This window comes from Capricornis sumatraensis, chromosome 8 (assembly GCF_032405125.1).
Source record: "Capricornis sumatraensis isolate serow.1 chromosome 8, serow.2, whole genome shotgun sequence".
Lineage (NCBI taxonomy): Eukaryota > Metazoa > Chordata > Mammalia > Artiodactyla > Bovidae > Capricornis > Capricornis sumatraensis.
Window position 1 is genome coordinate 84,525,736 of NC_091076.1, and position 16,975 is coordinate 84,542,710.

Sequence of the window (16,975 nt, forward strand, 5' to 3'; positions counted from 1 at the left end):
TATATCTACAAAACCTCCCCACAGCCCTGTCAGGAAGATATAGTTATCTCCAACTCAAAGATGAGAATATGAAACTCAGAAAGCGAAGTGACTGGTCTAGGGTTCCATATGTGCAGAGTAATAGTGTTGGAGTTGGAACCCCCCTTTGTCCTATTTAAATGTCCACTGTGGTAACCTGTAAGTAGGACAATGCAAAAGATATAAGCAACAGAATTCACCTCTAAACCTCTTGTCTTCCCGGAAACCTCAGCCCCTGGCCTGCAGCCCCAGGGGATGGCACTCTGCCCCCCTGGCCCAGGTGAGCCAAGACACACCTCGCTGTACTGGGCGAGGCCCGACCCCGCGGTAGCCAATAGCGCGGGCTCCTCTTGGGGGCGGAGCTCTCCCATTTCCGCGTCCTGATTGGGCTACTCGGGGTCTCTCCAGGATGCGCGATCTGATTGGGTGTCTCTGGGGCGGGGCCGGGGCGGGGCGGGGCGCGCCAAGTTTGGGAGCGGGTCTGGAGCGCGGATCACGTGGAGGCTAGCGCGCGGGTCCCAACTCTGGTGGTGGTGGCAGCAGCCGGGAGCTTGGTGTTTCTGGCTGTGCTTCCTACCCCGCGGCTTCGAGAAGCGGGATCGGGTGAGTGCAGAGCGCCTTGCTGGCGCCTGGGGTGAGGGGCCGGGGCGCGCGGCCCCAGGTCGAGACCCGTGCGGTTGGGTTGACCGCACCTCGAAGGCTCGGTGCAGGTGCCGGCGGCAACCTTCCTTGTGGAACTCTAGATATCAGTGCAGCGCGTCACCTTGTCCCAGTATCTTTCCGGCGCGGCTGTGTCCAGGTGTTTCCCTGTAGCCCATTTCGCAGACGAGTTAGGGGAGGCTCAGAGAGGGGGCCCGAGGGAGCCTGCGCTGTCCCATTGCACTTGCGGCCGCCCAGGGGATGGTGGTGGGCGGCGAGCCTGGCCTCCCCACCCCTCACCCCGGCCTAGGAGACAAGCGTTGCCCTGTGGGGTTCGTGGCCCAGGGCCCTGAGGGTCGAGGTTCAGGAAGTTAAGCGACCTTTGGTCAACTGAGGCAAGCACAAACGTGATTAGAGCTGGCAGACTGGAAACACCAGTTCACGTTCTTATGGGCTCATAATCTTTTTACTTGACGGAAGGGGCAGTGGACGTGGGCGATTATGGTTTTGTTTAGCACTGCTGCTGCCAAGTCGCTTCAGTCATGTCCGACTCTGCGACCCCATAGACGGCAGCCCACCAGGCTCCCAGGGAGTCAGGGAAAAGAGTTCAGATTCCTTCTGTCACTATTATATGCGACTATTATATTATAAGTAGGGCACACACACAGACAGTAATCTCCTCAGGACCAACAAGGGGCTGATCCCATTGTGTGACAAAGACCCAGGAAAGATCTGGGGGTGTGGGAAGGATGGTAACCCTGGGAAGTGAATTCACTTACTCGGATTGTTTCCCTGGGCTTGAGGTGTTGATCATGGACAGTGTCACAGGTAAGTGACATTTCTCTAACAGAAACACCAACAGCATGACACAGTGACAGCTGCAGTGGGTTGTGTTTCCCAGGGTGCTTAGAGGTAGTAAAGATGGCCCTAAGGTACCCAAGTCTCTTTAATAATAACAGTAGCTGCTCTCGCTCTCTCTCTTTTTTTTTAATCTCTTGACCACACCACATAGCATGTGGGACCTTAGTTCCCCAACGAGGGATGGAACTCATGGCCCCTGCAGTGGAAGCATGGAGTCTTAACCACTGGACCACTGGTGATGTCCTGTAGCTGCTGATTGTTGAATAGTCACTCTGCCTGGTCCTGTCTGAGTGCTCTGTGTCGTATACCTCATTTAACTCCAACCAGCTCAGGACTGTGGTCATCCCTGTGTCATGCACAAGGGGACTGAGAAACAGGTGTCTGCAGCTCGTTAGGAAGTGGAGAGCGGGACTCAAACTCTGCAGGCTGGCTCTGCAGTGAGTTCAGTACAGCTCCCTTGGATGTGACCTTCACTGATGGGAAGTGGGGCATAGCGGGGGTCCGACCCATGGAACGGCCACTGCTCTCACGTAAGGAACCTTGATCTTCTCCAGTCGGGTTTCTCTAGTTGTTAGTTTCAGACAGGTATTTCTCAAACAGGTACATTGGGAAACGACATGAGATCTAGGTCCTTGAGCACAGTTTGAAACCTGTGAGCTCTATTCTGTCAAGTGAGGATCTTATCTCATCCCTGGACTGGACTTTAGGCCCTCGAATCTCATCTCCTCGTCTCTGTTGCGTTCCTCATTTCTGACCCTTGACAACTGAAACCTCTTCCCATTTTCGGGCCTTTGGATTGGTGTTTGCTCTTGCCCCATGTCTCACAAGCTTGGCTCCTTTCCACTGTTCTGATCTCAGCGCAGGCGCTTTCCATGGCAGGTCTAAACAAGCCCTCTGACTGTTTATTACCCTTCTAACAGTCATCACCAGAGAAAGCAATGGCACCCCACTCCAGTACTCTTGCCTGGCAAATCCCATGGATGGAGGAGCTGCAGTCCATGGGGTCGCGAAGAGTCGGACACGACTGAGCGACTTCCCTTTCACTTTTCACTTTCATGCATTGGAGAAGGCAGTGGCAACCCACTCCAGTGTTCTTGCCTGGAGAATCCCAGGGACGGGGGAGCCTGGTGGGCTGCCATCTATGGGGTCGCACAGAGTCGGACACAACTGAAGCAACTTAGCAGCAGCAGCAGCAGCAGCAGTCATCAGTCCCTGATGTTATCTCTTGTGAACTTATTTACTTTTTTAGATCCTGCTTCTCATAATGGCAGGGCCTTTGTCTTGTTGACCCTTGTATTCTGAGCTCCTAACTCAGTGCCTGGGACACAGGTGTCACTTAATAAATATTTGTTAAAGGAACGAATGAATCCATTGCAGGTTAATGATAGTGAAGTAAAGCTCCTAAATATCAAAAGCTTATTTCTCATTAAATGTAGAATTACTGTATGACCCGGAAATTCCACTTCTGGGTATAAACCCAAAAGAACTGACAGTAGGGACTGGATATTTGTGCACCTGTGTTCACGGCCGTGTTCCTTGCAATAGCCGGGAGGTGGGAGCAGCCCAGGCATCAGATGGATGGGTGGATGGATAAACAAGACATAGTCTCTCTGAACAGTGGACTGTTATCCAGCCTTTAAAAGGAAGGAAACTCTGACACGTGCGCCAACACAGTTGAACTTTAGTGCCATTGTGCTGTGTGAAATAAGCCAGCTACAAAAGGACAGATATTGTGTGACCTCATTTACAGGAGGTCCCTGAAATAGTCAAATTCATAGAGATAGAAACTAGCATAGTTGCTACCCTATGCTGGAAGGGAAGGGAATGGAGCATGTTTAATGGGGACACAGTTTTAGTTTAGGAAGGTGGAAGCATTCTGAAGATGATGGTGGTGGAGCTGCATGACAGCGTGGGTGTTTTTAATGTCACTGAGCTGTGCACTTCTGTCACAGTTAAAAAAAAAAAGTGAGAAAAGTGCAAGGTGTCCTGTTTCTCAGCCAACATCCAGACCTGAAGGATAGATGCTCAGTGTATCTTCCGGTCTTCCCTCTGATGTAAAAGAGGACAGTCTCGGGATCTTTGTCTCACTTGTTTGCCAGCTGTCAGGGCGTCCCCCCAGGCCCCGCCAGGTTGATGTGTGAGCTAACCATCACATTCAGGATCTCTGCCTTTCTTACTGTAATTTAGAATGCCGCAAGATATGCATTATACTGTAATAGATATTACAGATTTAACTGAAACAAAACAAAGAATACTGAAGTTATTGTTTTAATGAAGAATTCAGACTTCTTTGATTTTTGTTTTTTTTTTTTAAAAAAGGACTTTAAAAAGAACTCAAGTTGTGTGGATTTAATGAATGTGAACCGAGCACTCCATTTGTGGGTGGGGGTAACTTGACCTGAGTGGTAACAGGATGCAGGGTGGGAAACACCCCCAGAGAGCGGCAGCAGGAGCAAGGGGGCCCTGCTAGTCTTGGAGGGGGGCCAACCACACAGACAGCCCTCACCCAGGGGTTGAGAAGGAACTGGGACTCCAAGTTCACATCTTAGATGAGAGGAGGGTTTGTTGGCACTTCCTGGGTGGTCCAGTGGTTAAAACTCTATGCTCCCAATTCAGGGGCACGGGTTTGATCCCAAAAGATCCCACATGCTTTGCGGTGCGGCCATAAAAGAGAGTTTGCTATGAGGGCAAAGGGCTGCGGGTGGCGATGCTGACAGGAGATGCTGAGGCCACAGGTGGAGGTGGAGTGGAGTGGATCTGAGTGCCTCTAGGAGCTGAGGCAGATCTAACTTTCCTGGGAGAGGGGGGAGAAAGCATTCCAAAGGGACTTTAGTTACTTATTTGGTGCTTGAGAAATACTTGCTCTGTGTTGCTTGAATCCTTTTTAACCTTGAGCAGTTGGAATTTCAAAGAAACTTTTCTCTTTGAAAAAACTGTAGGACGAGTGTACCCTTTTGGTCTCTGGTTTTCTGTGGGTTTGCCACCACCTGCTGAGGGCACATGGGAAGCAGCCATTGAGTTCAGAGAAGCCATAAGCCAGGTGTCCAGACCAGCTCGTCTCCCTGCACCTCTTGGGGGTGTGGCAGAGTCCCTGGCACCGGGGTTGGGGCCACTTCTGCCTCAGACGCATTTGTGGCCAAAAAGTCCTGCACTCACTGCTGGTTTTGCGGGAGTGGCCGTGTTTCTGATCCCGTTGTGCTTATGTTGAAATAATGGCTGCTTCAAAAACCCCAGTTTGGGATTTCCTGGCTAAAGCTTCCTGCTGGTAGATACTTGCTTTCCCAGAGATTAAGGAGGCTGCTGTGACTGGGGACTGTGTGGCTGGTTTGTTTAGTGAGTATATGTGTCTAGCAAGTGATACTGCATGTGCGCCTTGTGCAGGAGAACCATGCTCTTCCTGCTGTACCTGCTCTGCACTCTCCCAGCTGCTGTTGATGGCACCTGTGACACCAGATGACCAGCCGGCTTTCCCTCACCCAGCAGTGCTGCCCCACTGGCTGGTGTCGCTCATTTCAGCTCAGTTCTGACATGAGCCAGAGTGAGCACAGACCTACAGGTTAATCCCACCAGACAGCCGCCCTTCCCCACTTCAGATGCCAGTCACAAGTATCAGGTCCCCAAGGGACCCACAGCTTCTGTCCGACTTGGCTCCCAGGACCCTCCTTGAACTCGAACATGTTTTAGAAGAGCTCTCAGAACCCAGGCAGACACTAACTTACGTTCACCAGTTCATTAAAGGATATGACAAAGGACACAGATAAGCAGCCAGAGGAAGAGATGTTCAGGGCGATGGCTGGGAGGGTCACCGTGGAGTTGGGGTGCACCACCCGGAAGCTCCCTGAACCCTGTGAGGGGGTCATTAACTCCAGCCCCTTTCCCTCTCTGGAAGAGTTGAGGGGGCTGGAAATGCTTCTCATCATGGCCTGGTCTTTCTGGACCAGCCCTAACTTGGTAGCGTCCCAGCCCGAGTTGCATCATTGGAACAAAAGATGCTCCTGTCACTGGGAAGTCGCAGGGACCTGTGTGTGTGTATAACTATTTATATTCTCATGGTGCTCTCAGGAGACTGCGTCTGGTGGGCCCCTTCTCAGCCTGGTGTCCTCTGGTCGCCCCCAGCGCTTGTCCTTGTGGGCCCGCTTATCTGTCTGCATTCAGTGTGCTCACTGCCTCCTGCTCACCTTCCCCCAGGAAGCCCCATGAAGGTTCGGTCTGTTTGGGTCTCACTGTGTTCCCAGTCCCGACCTGTGGCTGCTGCTGAGGGGAAGGGCCTCAATAAGTAACTGTTAAGGGAATGAATTTGAAACGAAAGCTTATCTAATTAATAGAAAGTACTGAAAGTTGCCAACCATCGATTAAAGGAGGTCAGTTCCTGTAAACATTTATGCTGTCCCTTTAGCTGAAATACCACTGAGCTCAGACTCTTGTTCTTTGTGGGGATGTATGTGAAGACACAAGCCTGCTGTATTGTGATGATGCCGAGTCCAGGTGTGTACCTCTGCCTGTGGACCTGACCAGAGGCCCAGGGTCAACCCAGAGCGTGTCCTGCAGCCCCAGCCGCGGAACACCAGGTGGAGCCTCTGCGGGGTTTGAGACTCTCCTCCAAGGCCAGTGGGCTGTGCGGCCCTCCATTAAGATACTTTTCTGAGTCTCATTTTCATTACTTGAGAAATAGAAAAAGTAGTACATAAGTCAGCAATTCACTTGTTCATTTGGCAAATATTACTCACATATGGCTGCGCTGGGTACTGTGGGAGATTTTTTACAAAGTAACCATCAGCCCTTGCCTTCAGGAAGCTGGCTTAGTTGGGGAGCTAAGCCACAACCAGGAGAAGTTCAGGTAGGAAGAGGGGGTGCTGGGCTCCCCGAGGCTGGAGCAGCCTCGAGGCAAGGAGGGCGGGTCTCCTGAGGAGCCAGTGACCTGCAGGGATCCACAGGTGGTCCCACGTGGTGGATCTGCAGCAGAGTTCTCATGTTCTCCAGGCGGTTCTGGGACAAGGCCCACACGTGTGTCAGTACTTCAGCAACTTGGGAACTGACAGGTGACGATGAGCTGTGACTGAGTTTAATATTTGAAGCTTTTCCATTTTTAGGTGCCTCTGAACCAGCACAATGGCAGCTCCAGTCAACAAGGCACCCAGAGATGCCGATTTGTGGTCCTTGCATGAGAAGATGCTGGCACAGCCCCTAAAGGACAACGATGTCGAGGTGAGGCTGTGGGTGTTCTCGCAAGTATTGCTGTTGGAGGTCCTTGTTCAGGCCTCTGATTCTCACCAGAAATGAGCTGTGTTTGGGACAGCCTTGTGGTTTGGATATAGGACAGGTTTATAGGCAGTGGCTGCAAAGTGGCTGCAAGTCCTTTGAGGGTGCATTTAAATCTGAGTTTCTGTGAAGAGCAGTGTGCTGGCTGCTGCTGAGGAAAGGGGAAGGGGTGGGGTCACTGAGACTTGACCCTCTTCTTACAGTTCAGGGGAGCATTTCTGGAAGCATCTTTTATTTATGTATTTTTACAACAGCTTTACACGTGAGATAAGTGAATGCACTTAACATACAAGTTGCCCATTTAAAGTACACAATTCAATGGTTTTTAGTGTATTCATGATTGCTTTTAGAACATTTTAATCCCCCCAAAAGAGACCTCAAACCCATCAGCAATTGCCCCCCTCCATCCCCCAGATTCCCAACTCTCGGCAACCACCGGTCTGTTTTCTGTCTCTGTGGATTCATCTAGGTATCTGTTATTTTAAGGAAAGGAATAAGGAACAAAGTTCAGGAGGGAAACTTGGTGAAATCTAGGGATGAAAATAACAAGATGGCGCAGAATTTTAAAATTCCGTGGGATGCGTGTTTTAAGGATCATTTTTCTTCCATCGTTTTGTTCTCCTTAATTCACTTTCTATTAATTCCTTCCTAAAAGCTTTGAGGAGTATTTCCTTTGTTCCTCAGGTGCTGTGGGGGTCATCTTATTCTGGTTACACTTGGCTTCTGAGGGCAAAATATGAAAGGATAAGTGTCTCTTCTCTTTGCTCAGTTATTGCTCAGATCAGAGCAGATGTTAAACTGCAGTGTCCCCATTCCTGTTTTCTTCTTGTCAGGTTTACAACATCATTAAGAAGGAGAGTAACCGGCAGAGGGTTGGACTGGAGCTGATCGCCTCCGAGAACTTTGCCAGCCGGGCTGTTCTGGAGGCCCTAGGCTCTTGCCTGAACAACAAGTACTCTGAGGGGTACCCAGGCCAGAGGTATGTGAGTGTCATCCAGGCCAGCCTCCTAGGAAGGGAGTGGACATTTCAGAAAACAGCCAGGTTCTCAATGGCAGGGCCTCCTGTCTCCTCCTCTCTTAACGATTCCTAGCGGGTGGTGGCACCGCTGTTCTGGGGGCAAGATACTTGGGGTCACTTGCACAGTCCCCCTGGGCCTTTCTAGAATAACAACCAGGCCCGAAGGAGCAGCTGCTGACTGCAGCTGAGCCTCCAGAGGAAGTTTGTGTGAGCAGGGACCCCAAGATGAGACTGACCCACCACACTGGAAACTGGGTCAGTGTTTTAAATGCTGGGTTTACCTACAAGAGATTTCAGTCAGCTTCTCCTCTTGAGAACCAGGAGAAGTCATATTCATTTGTGTTTCTTACAGTTGTCATCAGGAAGAGATGGTGATGACAGAATTTAACACGTGGTTTTTGCAAAATTGCACACTTGTGTCCCAGAGGACACGGAAAAGGGAGGGTCACCTGCTATTCTACACTGATTAGAGGGTCATAATTTTTGGACACCCACACCCATCCCCCTGGAAGGGGGTTGTAGGATCACATGCCCTCCTGAACCTTGTCCTGTTCACAAATTGAGTCCTTCACAATAAACCAGGGATCATGAGTGAGGTGCTTTCCTGAGTCTTCAGTTTTTCAAGTGAATTACTGGAACTGAGGGGGTCATTTGTAGCCAACTGGGGCAGCAATGCTGGTGGCCCAGTGACCAGGGACTTGCCTTTGGCATCTGAAGTGAGGGGCAGTCTTGTGGGTCTGAGCCCTCAGCATGTCGGTCTGCACTGACTCTGGGTGATCAGTATGGGAACCAGGTGGAATTGTGGGACACCCAGCTTATGTTCAAACCCCAGGCTGCCTGGGGTCCCAGTGTTTCCAGTTGACCTTGGAGGAGATACTTTGGTGCCTCTGCCCAGAGATGTGGTGCTGCAGTCTTGCTGCTTCTTGCTGGGACTGAGGGCATGGTGACTGTGGCACACCACCCCTGCCCCCAGCTCTGTTCCCACAACAACAGCAGGAGAGAGGGGCACCCATTTTCTGGCAGGTCAAGTCGACTTGAAGAGCATGGCTTCCGTCCCAGGCCAAAACTAGTCACAAATAATAAAAAAACATAAGTGCATGATACATTGTGATATGCAATTATTAAACAAAAAAAAATTTTATTAGAAATGCAAAGTAAATCCCCCCAAACCAGTAACTCCCTCTCCCAGCCCCTGGAAACCACTGTCCTGCTCCACTTGCTATGAATTGATCCCTGGGCAGCTGGCACAGGCCATCACATGGCTGTGACAGTGTCCTCAGGGTTCATCCGAGTTGTGGGGTCAGACCTCCCCGCAGATGGCGAGACACAGCCACCTGGGCCTGGTTCAGGGTGCGTGTTCTCACCCTTGCTCCTTCGTCCCACTAGGAGCCTGGCCTCTGTCCTGCATGCAGAAGTGGCGCCAGTGGGCCTATACCTCCCGCCTTCCTCCACAGGTACTATGGTGGGACGGAGTTCATCGATGAGCTAGAGGTCCTCTGTCAGAAGCGAGCGCTGCAGGTCTATGGCCTGGACCCCGAGTGCTGGGGGGTTAACGTCCAGCCTTACTCAGGTAATGGCCAGGTCCAGAAAGGCTTAGGTGGTCCCCTTCCTGCCAGCGTCCTGGGGCTCCCTGAAAAGGGGAGTATAAGCAGGACACCCTGCCAGGTGGGGGAGATGAGGTCTCCCCCATCACCCTCAACTGCCTACTGCACGCATGCCTCCTGGGTACCCCACCCCTATCTCTGAATGTCCCTGCCACTTACTCAGGGGCACCTGGGTCCAGGAGAGGGCATGGCAGCAGCCAGGCTGTTGCGGCCACTTGTGATCAATGGCCTTGTGGGCAGGAGTAATTGTGCCTCTCGGGTCTGTCCACTCCAGGCTCCCCAGCAAATTTCGCAGTGTACACGGCCCTGGTGGAGCCCCATGGCCGCATCATGGGCCTGGACCTGCCAGATGGGGGCCACCTGACCCATGGGTTCATGACTGATAAGAAGAAGATTTCTGCCACGTCCATCTTTTTTGAATCTATGCCTTACAAGGTACGGGTGTGTGTGTCTCCATTCTGTGGCTTGATTCTCAAAGCTTCCTCACTGGCCGTGCCTGTAGGAATAAGGAGCTTCATTTCCAAGGCACCTCAGGAAGTCTCGTCATCACTGTCTCTCATCTCCCTGCTCTGGGGACCCTTGGATGTTCATGGCTCGCGGAACCCCCCAGGGCATCCTGTCCGAGAGCGATGTACCTAACTGTTTTAAACACTTGTGCCTGTCTTGCCCTCGAGTCCTGGTCAGGGGTGAGGGCTGCAGAGGGGTCTAGGCAAGGGGAGGGAGTCCTCTTACCCTCAACAGATGGGCGTGCTCCGGCGGAGTGGCCCGTGTGGCTGGAGGGAGCAGCGTGAGCCTGGTCTCCGTGACATCCACAGGTGAATCCCGATACCGGCTACATCAACTATGACCAGCTGGAGGAGAACGCCCGCCTGTTCCACCCGAGGCTGATCATTGCAGGTGAGAGCGGGGCAGGGCCCCAGCCCCCACATGGGAGGTGTGCTCTTCCACCACGTGCTGGTCCCTGCAGGCTCTGCTGTGCAGCCAGGCTGCTCGGGTCTGAGTATCTCCGTCTCTCTCGGGGCTGTTAGTATTGCCCTGCTCTCCAGAAGCATCTGGACACACTGGCCCCTGTCGAGCTGGAGTGGTAACAGTGGGGAACCTGTCCCCCCGACCCTGTGACACAGGAGCAGAGGGCAGGGTTGCCTTTGGCACAGATGGGATTTCTCGAACCTTAGAGGGAGCAGCCCTGGCTTTCAGGCAGGCACCCCAGGTGGGCAGGGTCGGGGCTCTGCTCTGCACTGGAGCTGACTGCCAGTCAAGGTCTCTCCAAGGGTGACTGCACATCACCCTTGCCATCTCAGGGACTAGCTGCTACTCCCGGAACCTGGACTACGCTCGGCTGCGCAAGATCGCTGACGACAACGGGGCGTACCTCATGGCTGACATGGCACATATCAGCGGGCTGGTGGCGGCCGGCGTGGTGCCTTCCCCCTTCGAGCACTGTCACGTGGTGTCCACCACCACCCACAAGACCCTGCGGGGCTGCCGCGCCGGCATGATCTTCTACAGGAAGGGTGCGCTTATCCCTGGGGGGTGTCAGGGTCCCGTGAAGAGCAGGGGGCGAGAGCACAGCAGTCCAGGTCATGGGGCAGGAGGGTGGGGAGGGGTCTGGATGATGGAGCCTTTGTTTGGGGTTTCCGTTCCCAAGATGCCAGATGAGGGTCCCACGGTCCTTCAGCCCTTGATGGTACCAGTGACTAAGCTTCGTCAACAGAGACAACCCCCTCTGGGGACCGAGTCTTTTTGACCCCTGCAAGACCCCCTTTCCCAGCCCCTGGGTAGGGCTGGACACACCATTGCCCACTGGGCCTCCAGAGCCCTGCTGCTCCTTGGAGGCCCCTCCCCAGCTGCTTTAAGCTTTCCAAGGCCAGCAGCCTTTCCCACCCACCTGGGAGACATTTGTTTTCCCTGCTGTATGTTGGTGATGTTTGACTGACGCAGTCGCAGAGCAGGGCCTGGCTCTGCCACAGAAGCGCTGTGTGGTCTTGGGCTAGTTGTGCAGCTCCTCTGTGCCTTGTTTCCTCACCTCCAGATCATCGCAATAGCGCCTGTCCCTTGGGATGGCTGTTGTGAGGATTAAATGAATGAGTTTAGGGAAGCTGCTCAGAGCAGCTCCCGGCTCACAAGAAGCTCAGTGGAGATGCTGGCAGCTCCCATCCCTGATCCTTAACTTTTCTCAGAAAGGAAGCTTCTGAGATGAGTGAGCCCCATCTCCAGAGGCATTATCTTGGATGGCTCTTTGAGAAACTGCCCAAGGTGTACTCCTTGTTCCTGTCTTGATGAAGGGACATTTTCATCCTTCCTTTAATCTCTAAAGCTTGGTTCCCCCTCCCCTAACCCCTCAGGAGCAAGCACCCTCCCTGGTCCGTAGTGTCAGCTCCAGGAGTGGGGGATGGGCCGGGTCTGTGTCCAGGCAGGGAGAAGACAGAGGGGACGGCCTGTCCCATGTCCCATGTTGTCCTTCATCCAGGAGTGCGCAGTGTGGACCCCAAGACAGGCAAAGAGACTCGCTACAACCTGGAGTCGCTCATCAACTCTGCTGTGTTCCCAGGCCTGCAAGGGGGACCTCACAACCACGCCATTGCTGGTAACGCACCCTACCCCATGGCTTCCCTGCTGTTACCCCCCCCGCAGCCTGATCCCCCTTGCTCACGACCCCACCCAACCCCAGGCAGAAGCAGTTCTCTGGTGGTACACAAGCCTTAGAGAATCTGTGATGACCTCAGAGTTACTTCTCCATCTCTGGAGAAAAGCAGTTGGTGGAAGAGCCGGGGTCGAGGTGTCACTTCCCTTTCAACCGGTGTTTGCAAGGAGGGATGTGGAGGAAGCAGTGAAGGGCGAGTTTTAGGTTTTGGGCTGGGCGGGTTGGCTCCCTTTACACCCCCAGCTCAGTGCCCAGGTGCCCCAGCTCTGAGATAGTGGAGTGCCCATCCACTGGCCACTCTAGCCCTTTCCACATGCTGACTAGAGGCTCATGTGCCAGGACTCGGGAAGGTAGCTTGCATCCTCCTCCATCTTCGGTGCCCCTTTAAGCAGCCCTTGGGATGGAACAAATCCAGAGGAGCCTGGTGGATTGGCCACTCCTCTCCCCAGCTCTGCTCTGAAAGCTGCCTCACTTCACATCAAAGCAGTGGCAGCTAAGTGAAGCATGTCCCACATCCACCTTGCTGGGGACAGGGAGCAGCTCTCCCGTGGCAATCTTAGCCTGGAACTTCATGCTGGACAGGGGCTGCCTGAAAAACTCTTGCTCAGAGAGGTCTGGAGAGCCAGCCAGGGAACGGCAGGGTTAAAATGGGATCATTCGGGAGGAGGTGTAACCCTGCCTTGGTGACACTGAGAAGCTTGGATGCCCTAGTGGAAACAGGTGTTTCTTTGACTCATGGTCTGCCTTTCATCTTCTGCCAGGGGTCGCGGTTGCTCTGAAGCAGGCCATGACTCCAGAGTTCAGAGCCTACCAGCGCCAGGTTGTGGCCAACTGCAGGGCTCTGGCTGAGGCCTTGATGGGACTGGGCTACAGAGTGGTCACAGGTACAGCAGGAAGTGAGCCCATGGGGTGGCCCTGCTCCTCATCCCATCTCCGTCAGGGTGTGGCAGTAGGTCGTGGCCTGGGCAGGTGGCCACAGCTCTGGGGTGACTCAGGTTTCCCAGCTCTGGACACATGACCTCTGGATTCGAACCTTGAAACAGCCTTGCGAATCACTGGTCTTGTTTTACAAATGGGCATCTGAGGTTCCTAAAGCCACATGACTGCTGGAGTTGGGGGCAGTGAGGGTAGGGTTGGGAGGATGGGTCGAGGGCCAAGGGTCAGCTTAGGCCATGAGCATCTTTGAAGTCAGTGCCTGGGGATTAAGCAGGGTTCATTCACAGTGAAGATTAGGTGCTTGAGAGATGCCTGGGAGGCCAGGGGCTGTTCCAGAAAGTTCTTCCATACCCTTACCTACACCACTTTGAAGATATAATCACCTTGGCAGGATTAGGGGTAAAGCACCTGACGTGCCAGTTACCCTGGCACCTCCATCGCCTCCTGCCTGCTGCCCTGAGGCCCCTTAGAGGGAGCCTTGAAGATGGATCTAGAGATAAGTGGTAAAATTCCCAAGGGGGGTCGTCACCCCGACAGGCTTCCAGGAGCTGGTGGGTTGGGATGTAGCCATGGGCCATCTGGGCTGGCCATATGCCCTCAGCCCCCTCTGCATCCTCAGGTTCCCTTTCTAAACTACTCAGTGCTTCATCTCAAACCCTGAGGCCCTGGGTCTTTAGCAGGTGATGACAGCCCTGTAGGACATGTGGTGGGGTCACCTTCCTGACCTCACCTGCTGTAATCCCCTTGCACCCTGCCACTTCTTTGGAAGAGGGATCCCTGTGCTCAGCACAGGATCACCTTCCATGTCTCCCACCTGGTTTCCAGGGGGTTCTGACAACCACTTGATCCTCGTGGACCTCCGCTCCAAAGGCACAGATGGCGGCAGGGCAGAGAAGGTGCTGGAAGCCTGCTCCATCGCCTGCAACAAGAATACCTGCCCAGGTGAGCATCCTTGGTCCTCTCCTGTCTGGACCTCTTGGGACTGATGGTGACTTGCTCTAGGGACAAGATGTGCTGTGTGGGACAGGAGCCAGGCCCCCCCCGACTCCGCCCCACCTGCCCCCTCTGATGAGACACTGACTCTGCCCAGGACAGAGCAGGAGAGGGTGCGGGAGGCGGGGGCCCTCTGGAAAACTGGATTTCTCAGCGGCTCATAAATAAGATGTGGGAGATGCATCTCAGATACAGACGTGAACGCCTGGTGTCAGGAGCAAGGACCACGTCCAGGAGGTCACTTCCTTGTATTTAAAGTAGTGCAGCTGACACCTGGCTCCATGTCCTGGCTTCTGCTTTCCGCTCTGGCCCCCTTGGGCTGTGTCCGCTTGAGCTGGTATCTTCAGGCCCATTCCTTTTGCCCATGCGTCCCTTTTTAGTTCAGTGGGATCAGTGGGGGACAGAGGCTGTTTATCTTAAAGGTGACAAAAGTGCACTACGGCCCAGTGGGCTGCGCCTGGGGACCCCAGCACTGACCTCCCGAGGGCTCTTGGAAGAAGATTTCCGAAAGGTTGCCCATTTCATTCACAGAGGTGAGGGGAGGCATGGCTAGCTACTGGCCACGTCGGGCTGTGAGATGGGGTGGGGAGGACTGCTCTGCGTCAGGGCCGGTGATGGGCCAGGGGACAGAGCCTTGCCCAGCAAAATATGTGGGCAGAGAGGGTGGCGGGCGTGGGTGGGAGGCACACTGGGGCCTGGACAGCAGAGCAGTTGGCTGGCCGCTGGGCACGTGGGCAGTGGTGTCTCTCACTGGCACAGGCATAGAGCTGACCCTGCAGATCCAGGATGCTGTAGGGGTGAAGGCCACCCTGAAGGAGTTCATGGAGAAGCTGGCAGGGGCCGAGGAGCACCAGCGGGCCGTGACGGCCCTCAGAGCAGAGGTAGAGAGCTTCGCCACCCTATTCCCGCTGCCTGGCCTGCCTGGCTTCTAGAGGAGCGCCTGCCTGCCCAGGGACCCAGCGACCTGCGGGCCCCACACAGGCCCTCCCAGAGGCCTCTTTTCAGAATTTGGTACCTTTTTTACCTTCTTCACAAATCAACATTTAAAGCTTCTGAGACAAGTTATGAAGGAGTATAAATCTGAACCTCACTTTCTCGCAGCTGCAAATAGTTATCATGGGAAAATGGAATACAATTTAGCCATTCCACCTTAATTATCCAGATGAGTGTGGGCACAGCTGCTGGGAAGACTGGGACCTTTACCCCCCTCTTGATCCCCTGGGCTTCCTGACACTGAGACAAACAGAAGCACTGAGCTGCAGCTGGGAGAAGCTGCTATGACGCCAGACAAGGGCTCAGCTCTGATGTGGGCAAGGTGGGAGCATCCTGGCCTGTGCTTTCAACCAGAATCCCAAGTCAGGTGATTTTGTTCGGGTGCCACCCAGCTAGGTGGGAGTCCAGCTCTCGCACCTGGGGAGGCGGGGGACGTGTGTGGTTTCCTCTCCCAGTCTGGAACAGGCAAGGTCCAGACGACCATCTCCCTCCCCTGATCAGGAAACCAGAGGTCACCTTCCCAGAGAAACTTTATTTTCCACAAATCTCAAGTGCAAAACATAGATGACCATTTTTAATAAGCACAGTCAATTTTTAACCACAGGAATTATAGTTTTAAAAAATACAACCAATTTTTATATTTCAAAAATATCTCAACTCAAATAAATTAATTTCTTAAAAAGTACACTTTTCATACTATTTGTTTGGCATGACTGGTTAAACTGATGCAGCCACACCGAGAGCTGTGGGCACACACATGTGCAGTGCGCTCTCACCCTGCAGTGCCCACAGCTCACCGGGGGGACCCACGCTCACACATGACAAGGAACATGCAATGACAGAATAGCCTTTAAAAAAGTGACAAATGCGACTTTGTCATGCCCTCTGCTTCTCACTGCGGCCTGAACGCAGCTGTGGGTGGGGGCTCCAGCGTAGTGGGCAGGGCAGCCGCCACCTCTGGAGGCTATGGGGTTGTCACACTGCCCAGCCTGAGACAAAGGCGCGTCCCCAGGCTGCCGCACGCCCACCCCACACGCCTGCTCCCTCCTCCCCACAGCAGTGGTAACCAAACCTCCTCAGGTAGGGCCAGTGTGCTCAAACCCTAGCTGAAGCTGGTTTTCCTTCTGGGCAGAAGTAGAGATTTGATGCTTTTCCTTTTTGCAGTCTGTTAATGCCGCGTCTCTTAAAAATTCCAGTTTTAGCAGTTTCTATCACAACACTGGGGAAAAGCCAGAAAGCCAGCTGGTCTGCTTCACAACACGAGCCAAGGCACTTTCTCAAGCCTCCAGGGAGATGGGAAAGGCTGTCCACTAGCCGAGGGCTCCTATCTGTGTGGAGACCACGTTGGCAGCGGCAGCATCATGGACTGAGTGGAGAAGCTGGCCAGGCAGGCGACATAAGGCTGGGGACGGGGCGGCAAGCTGCGTGCAGGGTCATCTGGACTGCTTGGCCTCCGGGGATGTGTCACAAGCTGCAGCAGCGCTGGCACTTGGGGGAGAAACTATCAGCCTTCCTGTGACTTGTCACTAGTTTGGGGGTGAAATTTACAATCTCTGCACATGGTAACTGACCTAAAACAAGATGTTAAGAACCAACTGGGAAATGACCCGGGATCAGATTCTACGGAAGGAGCAAGACCCCCAGGGGCTGTAAAAGGGTTCGGCGGGTGTGGAGCTTCTGGAAATCTCTTAACTGCCAGCTTGACCAGGTTCTTCATAACCTGGACTGCTTTAACAAGGTGGGGACTGGGGGGGCGCAGTGTATGTAACAGACTGGAAGTGAAGGTGAAACCAACCTCAAGGTTTCAGTGCCTGGGCCTCCAAGGTGGCACCAGGACTGAAGAAGGGGCGCTGACACCCTGATTTCCTAAGTGTCTTGGTGTTTGAACACTTATTACAGGGCAAACAAGATGAGCTGCTGCACAGGCTACCGCTGCTCAGACTGCGGGTGCATCTGACACTGCGCAAGTTCCGGAACTATGGCAGGAGAGGGAGAGCCTGGTTCCCACTC

General features: G+C 53.7%; 1 protein-coding gene across 1 annotated transcript; it reads left to right on the forward strand.

Annotated features, from left to right (window-relative positions):
* The first annotated feature begins 500 nt into the window (after positions 1–500).
* On the forward strand, positions 501–15,633 carry SHMT1 (serine hydroxymethyltransferase 1). The gene is made up of 12 exons (XM_068976140.1): positions 501–621; positions 6,609–6,723; positions 7,611–7,756; positions 9,250–9,365; positions 9,674–9,834; positions 10,215–10,296; positions 10,701–10,913; positions 11,870–11,986; positions 12,805–12,927; positions 13,805–13,921; positions 14,395–14,505; positions 14,732–15,633. The coding sequence occupies exons 2-12, from the start codon at positions 6,628–6,630 to the stop codon at positions 14,902–14,904; spliced, it is 1,455 nt and encodes a 484-aa protein (XP_068832241.1). The 5' UTR covers positions 501–621; positions 6,609–6,627; the 3' UTR covers positions 14,905–15,633.
* The last annotated feature ends 1,342 nt before the right edge of the window (positions 15,634–16,975 follow it).

Coding starts and splice junctions, on each gene's coding strand:
- SHMT1 (XM_068976140.1), top strand. CDS start 6,628: ATGGCAGCTCCAGTCAACAAGGCACCCAGAGATGCCGATTTGTGGTCC. Junction 9,835..10,214: donor TTGAATCTATGCCTTACAAG/GTACGGGTGTGT, acceptor TGACATCCACAG/GTGAATCCCGATACCGGCTA. Junction 10,914..11,869: donor CATGATCTTCTACAGGAAGG/GTGCGCTTATCC, acceptor TCCTTCATCCAG/GAGTGCGCAGTGTGGACCCC.